Source organism: Rattus rattus, chromosome 8 (genome assembly GCF_011064425.1).
Source record: "Rattus rattus isolate New Zealand chromosome 8, Rrattus_CSIRO_v1, whole genome shotgun sequence".
Classification (NCBI taxonomy): domain Eukaryota; kingdom Metazoa; phylum Chordata; class Mammalia; order Rodentia; family Muridae; genus Rattus; species Rattus rattus.
This window is the reverse complement of record NC_046161.1, coordinates 18725725-18742980: the sequence shown is the minus strand read 5'-3', so window position 1 is coordinate 18742980 and position 17256 is coordinate 18725725. Positions and strand designations below refer to the sequence as shown.

General features: G+C 46.4%; 1 protein-coding gene across 1 annotated transcript in view; it reads right to left on the bottom strand.

The window, feature by feature from the left end:
* Positions 1-17256, bottom strand: part of Bbs9 (Bardet-Biedl syndrome 9) — a 405125-nt gene that overhangs the window by 360732 nt on the left and 27137 nt on the right. Inside the window, 1 exon segment of the mRNA XM_032909494.1 lies at positions 10761-10825. Within this exon segment, the coding sequence (XP_032765385.1) occupies positions 10761-10825 (65 nt within the window).

Here is a 17256-nt window from a genome sequence, read left to right as displayed (position 1 = left end):
CCAAGATGGCCTGTTAACATTAATAATAAAATATAAAACATAAATAACTTTAAAAGTCCCATAAAAAGTTTAGTCTCTTTAAATTATCCAAAACTTCTTTCAAAATTCAAGTCTCTCTAAAATATCCATGGTCTCTCAAAAATATACAAAGTGTTCCTAAAATCCCAAAGTCTTTCCAAACTCCAAACAGTATTGAAACCAGGGCCTCAGAGCCAGATACTAACTATACGCCCCATTCCTGGCTGTCTACTATGTCTCTTGAAAATTCCAAAGGCTCTCAAAAATTGTGAAGTTTCTTTAAAATATCCAAGGTGTCATAACTGTGGGCTCTCATTAAATCAGAATAAGTTATATACTTTCTCCAGGAGAGAGGAGCCGGAGCAGTCACAGTCAAATCACTGTCACACGTCTGGGACCCATGGTCCTCACAGCTCCCGAGGGCTTCCCACAGGACACTGCCTCAGCTCACACCACTTAGAAGCTCAGTCAGGTTCCACTCCAGGGCTCCTTCCTTCCCTGGTGATTGTCCCAGGGCACTGGCATCTCTAAAATGCTGGCGTCTCTGCACCCTCACCAAAACCTTTCCAGAGAACTACTCATGGACCCTGACTCCACCACGTGGTCCCAAGTCTCAACTTCCCTCCATGGCCCCCTCAACCCTGGCTTTGACATTCACTAATGACTTTCCCAGCTTCTCCGAGGGACTCCAGGTGCCAAGTCTCAATGCTCTCCATGACCCGAAAGGCTTCTAAATCCAAGTTCAGCCACCAACATAAGGTAGCCTGGGCCCTCTCTAGACTACAGCTTCTGTGCACTGAGCCCGAAGAAACATTTGCTCAGAAAATTGGTTTCGATGATGCCCAGGTCTCTTCTCGATCACAGCTGAGTCTTCACCCACAGCTGAGCAGCTCCAATTGTCCCAGTAGAGGTTTAGCTTTCGTAGTTCCTAAGTCAAAATATCAATGGCTCCCACAGTCCCACACAGAGGGACTCTCAAAGTTCCCTCTGAGACTGTACAAGCCAGGCCTCTACTGTCTGCATCACTCTGAAAATTCTTCTCTTCCAAACTCCCACAGAACATACCACCAAGATCTGAGCATTCAGCAACTTCTCTAGCACAAAACTCAAAAGTCCTTCCGCAATTGTCTGAAGCCATTGTTCAACTGCTGTGAAGAGACACCATGACCAGGGCAACTCCCATAACAGAAAGCATTTAATTGGGGGCTGGCTCACAGTTTCAGAAGTTTGTAACTTAGTTTCAAATAATGGACTCATTATCATCACGGCAGAAAACATGGTAGCAAGTATGGCCGGCATGGTGCTGCAGTAGTGAGAGCTACATCCTGATCTACAGTCAGAGAGAGGTAGAGGAGTTGGGGGAGCTCGGCCTAGCATGGGCTTTTGAAAACTCAAAGTTTCACTCGTAGTGACACACTTCCCCCAACAAGACTGCACCTCCTGATCCTTCTCAAACAGTGCCATGACTGAGCACTTGATGACTAGGCACTTGATGACTAAGCACTTGATGACTAAGCACTTGATGACTAAGCACTTGATGACTAGGCACTTGATGACTAGGCACTTGATGACTAGGCACTTGATGACTAAGCACTTGATGACTAAGCACTTGATGACTAAGCACTTGATGACTAGGCACTTGATGACTAAGCACTTGATGACTAGGCATTCAAATCTATGAGCCTATGAGAACCATTCAAACCACCACAACAATTCCCCCGAAAACATAATCAGGTTTGCCACAGCGATACCCCGTGACCTAGTTCCAATGTCTGTCCTAGGGTTTTCACTTCTATGGTTAAACACCACGACCACCAACAACCTGGGGAGGAAATGGCTTATTTCGGCTTACAACTTTCTGGTCATACTACATTACAGAGAAGCACGATCTTAAAGCAAGAACTTGGAAGCAGTGGCTGATGCAGACACCATGGAGGAGTTCTAATTACTGGCTTGCTCCCCACTGTTTACTCAGCCAGCTTCCTTAGAGGACCCAGGATCACCAGCCCAAAAGTCACATCTGGGCCCTCTCACATCAGTCATCAATTAAGAAAATGTATCCCAGGTTTTCCCCAGGTCAATCTTCTGGGAGTATTTCCTCAATTGAGGTTTACTCTTATGTAATGACTATAGTTTGTGTCTACTTGACATAAAACTAGGCAGCACACTGTGTCTTTATTAAAGATTCTACAAACTGGCCTTGGCTAAGGAAAGCACCACAACTGTGGAGAAGTCCTGGACCATTCATGTTTGTTTGTGCTCTATTCACAATGTGTCTATCAACAGATGAACAGGTTATAAAAGGTGTTCATATAACAATGAAGTTTTATTCAGCTATAAAGAAAACTGAAATGTATAATGAATAGCTACAGATAGTACAGAGAATTAGTCAGTGTTGAGTGATCAACCCTTAAAGGGGCATTTATTTATACCACTCCCTCTAAGACTTAAGGAACATCAAGGAAGAGAGAGCAGAAAGAATTTAAGGCCCAGATGACAGGGAGAAGGACTACAGAATGTTATCATCAGGAAATGATACCGCCATTGTAACCATGATCTTAGAGTGGCTGTGGTGGCCTACACTGGTACCACACTGGACTGGGCCTGTCAACAGTCAATCGTGGGGCAGGGAGGGACTCATGAGTCCTATGCCCCCCTGATGAACAAATGACTACATCTGGTCAGCTCTGGAGGAGGGGGAGGCATTGTCCTTCATTCTATCGACATTGGTGAGCACCTAAGGATAGTTCTAAACCCATCATTACTCTGCCAGATGGTTTTTACGTCAACTTGACTCAAGCTAGAGTCATCTGAGAGGAGGAAGACTCAACTGAGAAAATACCTCCATAAGATCCAGCTGTGGGAAAACATGCTTTGAAGAACACTTTCTCAATTAGTGATTGACCACAGAGGGACACATCGGGTAGGGACAGCACTGGAATCCTGAGTTCTATAAGAAATCAGGTTGAACAAGCCATGGAGCAAACCAGTAAGCAATACTCTTCCATGGCCTCGGCATCAGCCCTGCCTCTAAGTTTCTGCCCCATTGCCTTTGATGGTGATCTGTGAAGAGTAATATAAACAAGCCCTTTCCTCCCAAACGTGCTTTTGCTTATGGTGTTTTGTCACAGCAATAGAAACTCTGACGAAACAGCTATAGAGAGGACACAGATTAAAGTCAGTGGGTCACAAAAGAAAAGCCATGCAGGTGTGAAATAGGAGGTTGAAAGGGGTCATACAGAGATAAGAGAAGGCAGGAGAACATCGCCAGAGTGTATTATATACAAGCATGAAGTTTTCCAAAAAAATTGATTAATAATATAAACCCCTGGACCTGTAAGCCAGCCCCAAATTAAATGTTTTCCTTTATAAGAGTTGCCATGGCCATGGTGTCTCGTCACAGATCTCTAAATCCTAACTAAGACTATTATAACAATCAGATAACCAGGGCTCAGAATAAACCGTTTCCTTACTTCCTAAACGCGGATTATGTCAACACTGGCAGGTGTTTATAATCTCAGGTATTCCTCACGAAGCTGAGGCAGGAAGAGGCCTTGAGTCCAGAAGTTTAAAACCACTATGGACAACACAGCAAAGAAGAGGGAGAGGAAGGCGAGGAGGAAGGAGAGCAAGGAGGAAAGAGGAACGACAGGGCAGAGGCAGGAAGTGAAAGATGGAAAGAAGAATAAAATATGGCGGCAAAGAAGAAGCCATCGCCACTCCTTCGCATCTGGTCTTGAGTCTCTAAAAACAGAGCTTAAATTAAGCGTCCTGGGTTTGTGTGTTTGCCTTTCTGTAGGCAGAGCTGGTCTTGAACCCACTCATCCGGCCTCTGCCTTACAGGTGCTAGAATTACAGCCATGCACCATAAAGTCAGAGTGTCATGTATAAAGGAGTCTCTCCTGTGCCAGGAAGGGGGGAGCTTAACTCATGATGCAGAAAGCCGAGGCTGAATCTGCACAGTACAGTTTCTTTAAGTTTTTAAGTTGGTTTTATTTGTTGGGTGGGTGTATGTCCCATGTGTGCAAGCTGAAATGGACATCTTTTGTGTCACTACTGTTATGCCTGATCAGTGGCCCACGGTACTTCTCTAAATACACTTTCTCTTTCCTTTGCTTCAAAACTGAGCCCTGTATGGTTTCAGATCTACAGGAAACTAAGGATCTACACAGCAAATGGCATGACCACCTTCTTGGATCAGACACACGCACATATTCAATGCACACATTAAAAACTTTCCCCTTTGGTAATTTGTCTCTAGCCAATCTAATGCATAAGGTCCTCACCTAGGTGCCTTACGTAGGTAGATGGAAGAACTGGCTTCCTTCTCTACATTCTTCACCTCTCTCGGTCTGGTATTAGAAGGTAGAAGAGTGTGCTAAATTCAAACCATCAACACACTGTGAGTCTAACTCAGGAGCCATCTCCACTAACCACAACCAAGCTTCAACCAAAACCATGTGACAGTGTACAGTCAAGCAACGCAAACAATATGCTACCACCAGTGGAGCTACTCCTGCACCCCACACTTCATTTTCCTCACTAAGTGCTGCCTCCTGCGCTGCTGCCTCCTGTGCTGCTGCGCTGCTGTCTGTACTGCTGCCTCCTGCCTCACTGATGCACTGATGCCCGACAGAGGAGCTTTCTGAATCTCTCCTGTCTCTGGGCTCTGCTCTAGTCCCACCGTTCCTCACTCACTCTCGTGCTGCTGCAGAAGTGAATGCACCTACCGTATTCCAACAGAGGAAAGCAGCAGCACAGGACAGGAGGTGAGCCACTGCCACTCAGCCCCATGCCCTAGAAGGTTACCTTTCACACGCCAGTACAACAGGAAAATATGGGTGTAAAAGCGATCCAGGGTAATAAATAGTAAAAGTACTAAGGTGCCAAGAAAATCAGCAATCATGCCTAAGTCAGACACACAGAAAAGTGTAAGTAGCTAAGTAAGCTGCGGCATGGACCTAACAAGAGTTCCGGCTCCCAGAGAAGTTCCCAGAGGCAGCCGGCCTACACATGCCATGCTGCACCCACATGCAGCCCCACCCCCCATGGGAAGATGCTATGCACGACGTCCAGTCGGCAGGAAGTGAGCACTTAGCAGCCGGTGGCATAACCACGCTTTGGAGTCAGACATATTGGATGTTCCTATGTATACATATTATAATGCACGTGCTATAGGTTTTCTCTTGGTAACCCGTCGTTGGCCAATATAATGCATAACACCTCCACTAAGGAGCCTTCGTTATATAGAAGAAATACTTGTGGTTTTTTTCTCTTTCTCTACACTTTTCACATTTTCAGTCCGGCATTGGAAAGTGGGGGAGCTGGTATGTGGCCCTTCTGACTCCAATTCTAACTCGACTTCCTTGGCTCCATTACAGCTCCCTGCCTGTCAGTGTAGGGGCACATGGCCTCGCTCTGCCTGCTCACTGTGTCTAACTCTGCTTCCACAGTACTGCCTATGCCAAAGAAACAACCCACTGGCATTGAACTCGGGTCAGGCTGTGTAGAATTAATATTAAAGTCGGCCTGAAGAGAGCTCCTTGAGTTCCTATGAAACAGAGAACAATCTAACAGTTATCAACAAACTCCAACAAAGGAGTAGCCTCCACCAATCACAGCAGCCAAAAATGGCCCAAAGGTGGGACAAACTTAAGATTTCATATTAGGAAGCACAAGATTCAGGGTAAATAATTGAGCAAATTAAGCCTAAACTTGAAGCAGGAAAAAGAAACTGGCCAGGCAGGTAGAGGAGGGACTTCCAAGGCCAGCAACTCCACTTCTTGGCCTTCACCATCAGTCAGTCCAGGCTCAAGCAGAAGCTGGAAACAACTTGGCTCTATCCCAAGATCTGCCCTTGTCAGAGGCCACAGACAGCAAGGGCTAAGGGTACTGCCGTGCGTTCTTTCTGGCTTCCTGTTTTTATCTTTCCCCTCTTACATAGCAACCTAAATGAGACCGGATACCTGTGTGAGGCCATCCAAAGCCATAGTCCAAGACACCAGGATGGAGACACATGACCACCTCATGGATGGGACAACTGGGCGACCTGTTCATCCTCCCAAGCCAGTAAGGACTTCCTAACCCCTCCAGCCTCTGGGGTACAGACCTGGCCTGCTTCCTTTCTCTTATAACGCAGCTTCCTTCTAAAAGCCTATGCTCTGAAACTCATCCTTCAGGTCCTAAAGCAGTGGCTGTTGACTAACCAGGAACCTAGACCCTCTGAGCCCCCAACACACGCCATTTATGCTCAGCTGAGGCGAGAAAACCTCCATTACTCAAGGATACACTACCACACCTTCCTGCCCCCACTTTCTCCTCCCAGATATCAAAATGTCACTAGAACACGGGTTCAAACAGAATGCCAAATGCATTGATAAACTTCCAAAATTAAGGAAATACCACCCAAAACTCAGTGTAGCTGGAAAGAGAGGGCATATCTTTAATCCCAACATGAGGGAGGCCAAAGCAAGAGGATCTCTGAGCTCAAGGCTAGCCTGGTCCACATAGTGAGTTTCAGGCTAGTCAGAGCTACTAGTGATGGTCTGTCTCAATAAATAGATAAATATTTTTAAAATAATTTTTATAAAAATGGTGCAATTGCAGAGAATACAGACAACTTATTTTCCTTCAATAACTTTTTTGGAATGAAGGTAACATTTAAGAATCTAAATTTTCTGGCCTTTTTTTTTAGAAAATTATCATGACATAAATATTAAAATTACTTGTATTACCAAAAATAAATCATATAAGATATATAGGCTGAATATACTAGTTATATATGATTATGGGCTACATAAGAAAATCTGTTTTAAAATATCTCCAAAATTTTTCCAAGAATATTAAAGGAAAAAGAAACAAATTATAGGTCTTCTAACAAGTTTTCAATGGGATTTTATATAAGCAATCTAGAAATGCTTAAGTAGCCCAGAGCCATCACGCAGTAAGTGTACATCCCCTAGTCAGAGCACACACAGTAAGTGTACATCCCCTAGTCAGAGCACACACAGTAAGTGTACATCCCTAGTCAGAGCACACACAGTAGGTATACATTCCCTAGTCAGAGCACACACAGTAAGTATACATCCCTAGTCAGAGCACACACAGTAAGTATACATCCCTAGTCAGAGCACACACAGTAAGTATACATCCCCTAGTCAGAGCATACGAGCACAGGAAAAATAAAGGAGAACCTCTTCTTCCCTTCCAAGGGTCATCGTCAAAATTCTAACAAGAAGTCAGATGCCTGTAAACGCTTACTGTGACATACATAACTTTTGGAGAAGAATATTTAAAAGAATACAATCGCTGTGAATTCAAACACCTGTGACTAGAAAGGGGACTCAGCAGTTACAAGCACAGCACTGGCTGCTCCTACAGGGGACCCACATCAGGCGGCTCACAACCACATGCAACTCCAGCACCAGGGGATCTGTGCCTCCTTCTGGATCCCAAGGGCACGCACATATGCACACATGCAAACACAGACATGCACATGCACACACCCTTTAAAGATTTATCTTTAACTAAGTTCCAACATCTCAGCTCAGAAACTAAGGCCCATCAGAAAATAATATAAGCCAGATGTGGTGGTGCACACCTGGAATCATGAAACCCAGGAAGCCGAGGCACAAGAATCACAAGTCTGAGGCCCCCTGACCCTGGGCTACATTATTCAGAGATCAGAAAGTAAGGGAAGGAAAGTAGAAAGAACCAGAACTTTTAGATCATCGAGACACAGATGTTACATATAAGCTGAAAGACAGGGTATCCAACACAGGAAAATCCACCCACTAACCTTCCAAGAGAATTACTTCAAAGACTGAATTCACTCCAAGTCTGTTTCGGAAGCTTGTCAACTACAAAAGAGCTTCATGAAAGCAGGCCAAGGCTCTGGGTTCAATCCTCAATACCACAAAACTAAGAAAGGGTGCACAGGAAAGAGCTCAGGGAGAGAGGGGGCAGTGGGAAAAGAATGTCAGAGGCAGCTGACATTGTCACTTCCAACACTCAACATCCACTTTAGCTACAAGTACCCATGCTTACCCTGAGGCTGGGAGAGCTAGCTCAGAGTCCAGCCTGGAATCTTCAAAAACATAACCAAGGGCTGGAGAGATGGCTCAGTGGTTAAGAGCGCTGGCTGCTCTTCCAGAGGACCTGAGTTCAATTCCAGCAACCACATGGTGGTTCACAACCATCTGTAATGGGATCTGATGCCCTCTTCTGGTGTGTCTGAAGACAGCTACAGTGTATTTATATATAATAAATCTTTAAAAGAAAGAAAGAATTATAACCAAAAGAACAAAAAACGTTAACTCCCCATGCTTTTGAATTTAAGCCAAGCCATGAAAATCACATGAACTGTCAGCCTGTTAATATTACAAAAGGCCACAGAAATGAGAGGCAGGGGAGTCAGGTGGGCATAAGGAAATGTGGTTTGGACAATTCCTTGGTCTCCAGGGAATATAAAGCTTTTAAACGAATGCACAGGATAAAAAAGCAACAACCCTGCCATTCCCTTAGCAAATCTCTCTTATTTCAACACTAAGAAGGACACCAGTTTTCCCCAAACTGTGACTAAACGAGTTTCTTTACTGAGCTCTTGCACGAACACAGTGTCCCTGGTCTGTGGTACTTAATCGGCTCCCGTCTTGCTAGCCGTAAGTAAAATGGCCACAGAAGGCTCGGCGTCCTATCTACCTCCCTGCTTAGAATCCCCACAGGGCCAGAAGGAGCGAATTATCTCAGGTCAGGGAGTTACTAACTAGGGGCAAGTTCTCTTCCACAGCCCGTGAAAACCAGACAGTAAAGTGTCATGTCCAGCTAACACAATTATGGAATGCAGAGGGGACATGTCTGTGCCCAGCTCTAAGACGGCAGAGCTGGATGCAGGCTCTTTTCTCACCCTTTCTCTGGCCCGACTGAAACACGGCGTGAGTTAAAAGTCAGCCTGAGCATAAGAAGGAAGATCCTCTCCACAACTAGTCAACGCAGAGAGTGACACTCAGCCCTGAACAGGACATTTGTATCCTATCCCTCCCTACATCAGGAAATATCACCAACAAGGGAGCAGATCCACCGTTAGGGCCAAAGGCAGTGTGAGGGATGCTATGAAATGCTGTCTTCTAGACATGACTGGGCCATCACACACACGCACTCAGCAGCTGCAGCTGTCAGCACGAGGCCTACAGGAGACGAAGCCAGTCGACACTCCAGCACGGACAGAGGGGGCCCGTGAGGCCCCACTCGTGGCTCTGGAGCTACTGGCAGTTGATGGCCACTAGGAAGGGGAGACTCAGTTCTGTTCAGGCATGCGGATATGATCTACAAACACCGTAATTATGTATGAAGTTGCTGAAGAATAAATAATAATGATATGTTTTCTATTTATTAAGCTTTGCTTTGTGTGTAGGGTGTACTGTCTACATGTATGTCTTTGTACTTCATGGATGCCTGGACACATCAGATCCCCTGAGACTGGAGTTACAGATGATTTTGAGCCATGATGTGAGTGCTGGGAATCAAACCTGGGTCCCCCGGAAGAGAACCAGTGTCCTTACCCATAAGCCATCTCTGTAGTCCCAAGATGATTTTTTTTTTAAGATCCTGTCTTCAAAAGAGAAAAAAACCAAGCACTAAATATACAAAATAGAGTAACCTATATCATTTTGTTATTATTATTATTATTATTATTATTATTATATACTAAATACATGTCCTTTCACTAGAAAAGGCAACTTTTTCTCTAGAGAGGTTTCTCTCTGTAACTCCTGCTGGCCTCTAACTCTCACACCCCTGTGTTAGCTTCAGCAGGCTGGGATTGTAGGCATGCATCCCCATGGCCACCTCAGAACACATTTCACCATGACACCAGTGGCATTCACTCAGTCAGACCTCTGATAAAGGCAGATGACAGCGGTGACAGAAGCGGGCAACAACGAAAGCCCTGCCACAGGACAAGGTGGCCCACAGCTGTCACCACAGCACTGCGACACAAAGACAGACAGGAAGGCTGGCCAGCAGGGCCACATGGTCCACACGGTGAGCTCTCAGCCAGCCTGCACTGCTAGTAAAATCCTTTCTCAAAAATCAATCCATCAGTCAATAAAGATGAGTGACCGTCACCTGCTCCAATGCCACACATCAATTTGTAGTTGTTTTCCACTGTCTACCATGCCCCCAGATACCAAGGCTGCCTTTAAGAGCTAACAACATTTGCCCCTGAAATATCCTTAATTTTAATGAGGGCCAAAATGCTAAAAATCAAGACACTACAGACTGCACACCAAACTTGTACCTACAGGACCACATCAGGGACCCAATTTTGCCTCAAACTCAAGTGTCTTAAGGTCTGACTCAGTGAGGACAGAAAGCCAGGAAATGGGAACTAAAAAAGAAACACCTAGGGCTGACCAAGGAAAAGACATTTCAAACCTGTCTGACTCACGGCTAATCACCTGTCTACCATGGCTGAGCGTCAGGGGTCCTGAGAAGCTGGAGCCTCCTGAAGTCAGTCACAGGCAACTCTAGACCCACATTCCTGACAACACGAGATTATAGGAGACTCTGATAAAAACAACAGCACATAAGAATAGTGGGCCAAGAAATGTACAGAATAGAATGGCTGGAGACTGGAAAATCCTCACATGAACACTTTGTATTCAGTCCTGAGATATCATCCGCTCTTCCACCAGGCGCTCAGCTTGTGACGTAAATCCCACAGGAGAAGAGAGTCCTCTTACCTGAGACGGAGTAGACACAGAGCTTCCGGGAGTGCAGCACAGCCAAATGGAGCATCTCGGAGCCTCTGTGAACGGGACAGTTTCAAAAGCTTTTAAGTGTTAGTTTCAGATAGAACCTCAAAGTTACAAGTTATTTTCAAAAAAACTATAGTTACTAAGAGTTAATAGAACAATTTGTAGGCTTGAGTCTAAGCTGAGAAATATTCACACCAATGGGCCTCTAATTCAAGCCACACACAAGGCTGAGTCAGGGGAGCCAACATCTCCCCGGAGTCAGCCAGATCTACAGAGGGAGATAAATGGGAGAGGAAGAGGGGAGATGGCCAGGCATGGTGGACACAGCTTCAGTTACAGCACTGAGGGCGGAGGCAGGCAGGTCTCCATGAGTTCCAGGCCAGGCAGGTCTACAGAGTGAGCTCCAGCTGGTGACGCATAGTAAGATCTGTCTCCAGAAACAAGAGAGGAGGACAGGGGTGTGAAAGAGGAGAGGGATGACGGAAGAGGAGACCAAACTCGGGGCCCTGAAGAGTGAGCCTCTGTGAGTCCACTCCACAGCAAGCTCCACGTTCTGCTCCTGCCTCCAAGTCCCCTGGTCTCCCCGAGCCTGTTTCTCCCCCGGGAAGATAAGAGGTCACAAGCCAGTGCAAGTGCCTGGTGGAATGAACGAGCACAATGCTGTCAGTGTTAACACGGCACAGACGACCTCCAGACCCCAGCTCTCTTTAGAAAACTCTCAGCTCTCACTGAAGCTCGAATGGAAATGGAATACTAGCCTCTACACTGCCCCTCCTGCCAGGTCGCTGGGCACAGTCGTCAGGGGCTCACAAGGGGCACTAATGAGGAGAGGCTGCGGAAGGCTCTGGTTGACTGGGGACGATCACCAGACTCAGGAGGTGGCTGCTGCCTGGGTCTGCTCTTGACAGAAAAGCCAGAAAGCAGATGTGAAATGTCCTGGTTCTTTTAAATTAGTAGCTCTTTTAGACTTAAAACACTGCGGGCCAGCATGCCCTCGTGGGCATCTCTGTTGCAGACTCAAGGTTAAAGTCTGAAGAGGAGTCTGCTGATGCGCCTTCCCCACATGTGCCCGCTCACCGGAGCCTGGCACCCGCCTGACACAGGAAGAGCTGCACAAGGCTGGCAGCACACAGCGCTGGCCAACGGCCCAACGAGTCCCTCGGCCTTGGCCTCCCTGCCACCACAGTGTGACAGATGCTATTCAGCTACCACAGACTCGGTAGTGCTTCCAGAACTTTGTGGGCCGGGGCACTCGGCACCATACTTTCTCCTTATTCCAAAAGAGAACAAGACGGCTTGAAAAGAAAGCCCCGCCCAGACTGCGTCACAACGGGGTCTGAGCCGTGGCCGCGTGCTTCTGCACTCTAACACGTCTTTCTCTAACGTGCAGATCATCACATGCTTCAGGTAAGGTCACTGAGACAGAGGCTGCAAAAGAGGCCGAGAGCCTGTCGCCAGCTCTGATGCCCTTTTCTGTACTCTGCACGCATGCTACACACACACATACACATAATTAAAAGTAAGTAAATCTCTAAAAAAATAACTGGCAAAAGAAGAGAGCAGCCATTCGTTGTTACCCACCTTCCTTCCCACCAAGTGACCACAGAAGTGAGAGCAGAGCATAGACCAGGACTGACCACTGCCCATGTCACAGCACAGGATCACCAACCACATGACCAGGGCTGACCACTGCCCATGCCATGGCATAGGATCACTAACCACATGACCAGGGCTGACCACCACCCATGCCACAGCACAGGACCACCAACCATAGACCAGGGCTGACCACCGCCCATGCCACGGCATAGGATCACTAACCATAGACCAGGGCTGACCACTGCCCATGCCACAGCACAGGACCACCAACCATAGGCCAGGGTTGGTCACAGCCCATGCCATGGCATAGGATCACCAACCACATGACCAGGGTTGGTCACAGCCCATGCCATGGGTGGGACAAACATTAAATCATCTCTGCCATTGCCCAGAAAAGCAGCAACAGAACAGAGAGAGAAAAGGCCACACTGAGCTGAGCTGGCTCAGCGCAGACAGTGTCATGGTAACAACTGCACTGTGGGCAGGAACTCTAGGGATGAAAGGTCTGTGTCTCCTCCTAGCACTCTAGCATGGTTTTAGGTGGATCTGCCTTTTGATGAGAGGTCCCTTAGCCAGGTGTCCCAACTGGAGACAACTGCATATTTAAAGGCGGAAGTAGATTTCACTGTTTACTGCAACATACCGTGCTCTGAGGAGGTATCCCTAAAATCGTGTAGGAGATGGGATGGAATTGTAATAGACGTGAACCATTTCCACCCTGAAAATCCAAAGATCTGGTTTCAGAGTTGTTCGCCTGAAGGGATCAACGTCAGGACTGGAGTTTCAGTCCCACCCTTGAGTTCAGCCTTCCAAGCAGGTGCACTCGCTCACAGGAGCAAGAAACCAAGGCTTCCTTCTGACAAGATCTCCAGCTTATGGCCAAGAACACAAATGGAGGCCCCATCCCAGAAGTACCTCTCCAACCTCTGCCTCCTGTCCTCATCATTCTCCCTGTGGGAAGATAACTAACTCTGCTGCGTGTCATGTGACAAACTGGGAGCAAGCCTGAGTTCACATAAGGGAGCAATAAACATGTTCTAGGAGCCCATCCAAACTCCCTGGTAGACTTTGGATCACACACTTTAAAGTGTCCTTGGTTCTGGCTTCTCCCAGTTCTTACCTGGGACTTAAAATGTTAAGGCATTGTATTAACTCATGATTTTAAAAATGGCAATAATGTAACAATCGCCTAGCATACCTGCAACCTTGGGTTACAATCCCCAGTACTACAGAACAGAGGGGGAAAGAGAAGAGGAGAGAGTACATGACGGGAGAAAGAAGAGGGGAGGAGAAGAGATGGGAGGGAAGAGGTGTCAAGGACCAGCCTCGGCTTGGGGAGTTCTCAGAGAAGAGGTGTTTGAGAGAAGCAAAACAAATGACTCAAAGTCAAATCATGGGTCCAAGCTGGTGACCTATGTTCTGCTCTAAACAGCTTTCCAGACTGCTCTATGTTTGCTTGGGACAGTTCTTCAAGTAATTCTCTCCTGTTATTCAAAAAAAATTCTGTATAGCTCATCTCTTACAGATCAAAAGCCCAGAGATTTTTTTATTTTATTTATCAATTCAGTCATTACTCCAGCTTCCCTTTTGATTATCTCATGAATCAGCATCCCATGACCCCAGACCCTTAATTCTTAGAAAGAGACAGCAACAGTAAGCACAGACAATAAGATAGCTGGATGTGACCCTGCCATGGAATTACCATACCTACTACACCCAGTCCTGGATCTAAACTCCCTCTGCCCCAGGCTGACCTTGAACTCAGGAATCTGCCTACCTTTGTATGTCTTTGTATCTTTCTAACAGGCTGGCTCACGGTGCAGCTGCTTCTGTCCCTTTATATCTGTGATGCTCCTTATACAATTCATATTGCATCTTTATATTTTGGATAGTTGAGAAATTTCTCTACTCATGTTTTCAGTGTTATTTCCCACAGCCTTAAGGGCTGTCCTGAAGGTCACAGCATTCTACCATTTTGCTAAAACATAGACAGGACCTCGCCTCTAGGATTCATGCTGTCTCTAATTATGGAGTCATTAACCTTGGCAGAGGGAACACTCCTCAAAGGAGAAACATGAAAATGTGTACATTATTATACAAACAAGCCTTATGCCCATAGCAATCATCAACACTCATGAAGGCCCACATTGCTGGCTCTGTTCCAGGGATAGGAAACCATGTCATACTGTCCCTTACATGGTCAAGCTGGACTCAGCAGAAGAGAATGGAGAGGACAGAAATTACAAATTTTAATCCCAGCACTTAAGAAGCAGAAGCAGGTAAATCTCTGAGATCAAAGCCAGCCTGATCTACATAGTGAAATCCAGGCCAGTATCAAAAATAGAATAAAATAAGGTTTTTGCTCACTGGTGAAATAATGGCACAGATATTAAATGGGAGGTGGGGAGGCCAAATACCTCTGACTGGATTTAGAATCTGATTCACAGGAAGGAATTCATGCCAGGCACCATGCATAAACCTAGTCAGAAGCCCATGGATAGAGCCCATAGGACTTGGGAGAACCTGATTGCTGTACGCTAACCTGTCAAGTTGCCAAGCTGCCTTCTAAATGTTCATATGCACACCCATAGACCTGTGCTATGCTCACCCTCAGTCAGAGGAACTTCTTTTTGGAGTAGTTGCTAGGAGAAGGTAAGTCATTTTCCTTTGAGGTATGGCCACTAGCATATTCCCATGCTATCGTAGATGGCCCTACCCCCACACATGCACCAGTAGCTCTATTTAGCCTCAGTATTAGTTGGGCTACCAAAAGAAAAAAAGAAGGAGGACTTAAAGCTGGGGTTATCCAGAGGGAGTTGGAGGGCTGGGTGAGGGTGAACGTGAACTAAATATACACAGTATGCATAAATGAAATTCTCAAATAGCATAAATGTCATATTGAGAATTATGTTAAACCATAAAGTTAATGGCACACAGCTCTGGTATCCAGCCACTGGGAGGCTGAGGCGAGAGCACCCACCATCACTCGTTGAAGCCAGAGGGGTGCACACAATGAGACTCTATCTCCATTTCACTGGAATAGTCAATAAAGACCAAACGGAAAGGGAAAATGCACCTGAGATGGAGAACCTTTGAGCATCCTACTTTGTAAACCCAGCGTGTCCAGGTTCACAATGACCACCTGCCCACAATGTGCACAATGACCACTTGTCCACAATGTGCACAATGACCAACTGTCCACAGTGTGCACAATGACCACCTAACCACCACCGGCATTTAGATGGAATCAAAATTTACCAGTCATCTAATGATAGTGTCTTCCTGATTCAGCCTGTCACCATCCATAAAAGGCTTGGTTTTGTTGATATTTTGTTGTTTGGGGGGTTTGCTTGTTTGTTTCTGTTTTTATGTGGTGGGTGTTTTGCCTGCATATATATCTATACACCACACACATGCAGTGCCCACAGAAGCCAGAAGAGAGAGATGGCTCCCCTGAAACTGGAGTAACTGACTCCTATGAGCTGTGATGTGGGTGCTAGGAATCTCTGGACTAGGAGCCAGTGTCTTAACCACTGACCCATCTCTCCAGCCTGTGAATTTAGTTAAATTAAACATAATTACATTATTCTGCCCTTTCTTTTCCTCACTCCAACCCCTCCTGCATTCTCCCCTACTGCCTTCTCAAATAACCTGGCTCTTTTCCTTTGATATTGTGGCATGGGGTGGGGGAAGGGAGATGGACAAACTGTTTAACCATTTAGGACACTAGCCCATGGGGTGCCTGATTCTCCTTCTCTGGGCCATCACTGCCTGTTCATAGTTCTTTAAGTATAGGAGGGACTTTCTCCCCTCCACACTAGCATGCATAGTGACATTGTCATTGTTCAGTGTTGGGCACAAAGGTCCTTGTGCTCACAGATAAGCACTAGGGGAACCCAGAATGTTAAACACCCGGGGCTGTCTCTTTGAAGATGGATGGATGAGTGGATGGATGGATGGATGGATGGATGGATGGATGGCCTTGTTTCCAGGGGATGGATGTGGTTAGTAGGGAGGTGGCTGGCTAGGTTTCTAGCACCAGGCATGATTTCCCTCCTGTTCAGTGGGCATTAAGTGCAAGTAGACAGCTACTGGTTACCAAAGGATATGAGAGCTGTGACTGCACCTTTAGGGTAGCTGCTGTGCTCGTCAGTGACGTAGTTCATCGATGTCACAGCCCGTAGGTCTGTTGACTGCACCCCTTGCTTGGCACCTCACATAGTGCTTTCTGGTCCCATACAAGTGAGACTGCAGGAAGGGGACTTTCAGGTTAGAGCCCAGGCCTCAAGTTGGATGGATGGCTTTTTGAAATTAGCATGAGTGGTCGTATCAACAGCAGGCTTCGTTGTGCTGTTCCCGGGATGTGTATAAGGCACCCTGCTACCCTCCCCCCTCTGCTCCCATCTCTCCCTGTTGATCCCATTTCTAGTCATAATTCTCTTTTGAATTTGGAGTTTTCCTTGTCTTGTTTTCCTTTGTTTAGAGGTTTTGAGAAGGGTATCTCCATGTAGTCCAGGCTGGCCCCAAACTCAAAGTAGTCCATGCTGGGATTACGGGTGGCATCACCATACTCAGATCACAGTATTTTTAAAGACCAAGAAATACAGATTTTCTGGATGTCCCGGCTACTTTTCTGTTGCCACGATAAAATGCCATGACCAAAAGCCATGTAAGGAAGTGGCGCACAGTTCCAGGGGGATAAGTGTTTGCAATGGTGGGGAAAGTGTGGCAGAGAGAGCAGGAATCAGAGACGTAGAGGAGGGTGAGCTATAACTCTCAGAGGCCGCCCCCAGTGAGCTTCCTCCAGGATGGCAAAGTTCCACAACTTCCCCAGACAGCACCCCCACCTGGGCCTCAGCTGCTCCCACAGAGGACATTGCTCACT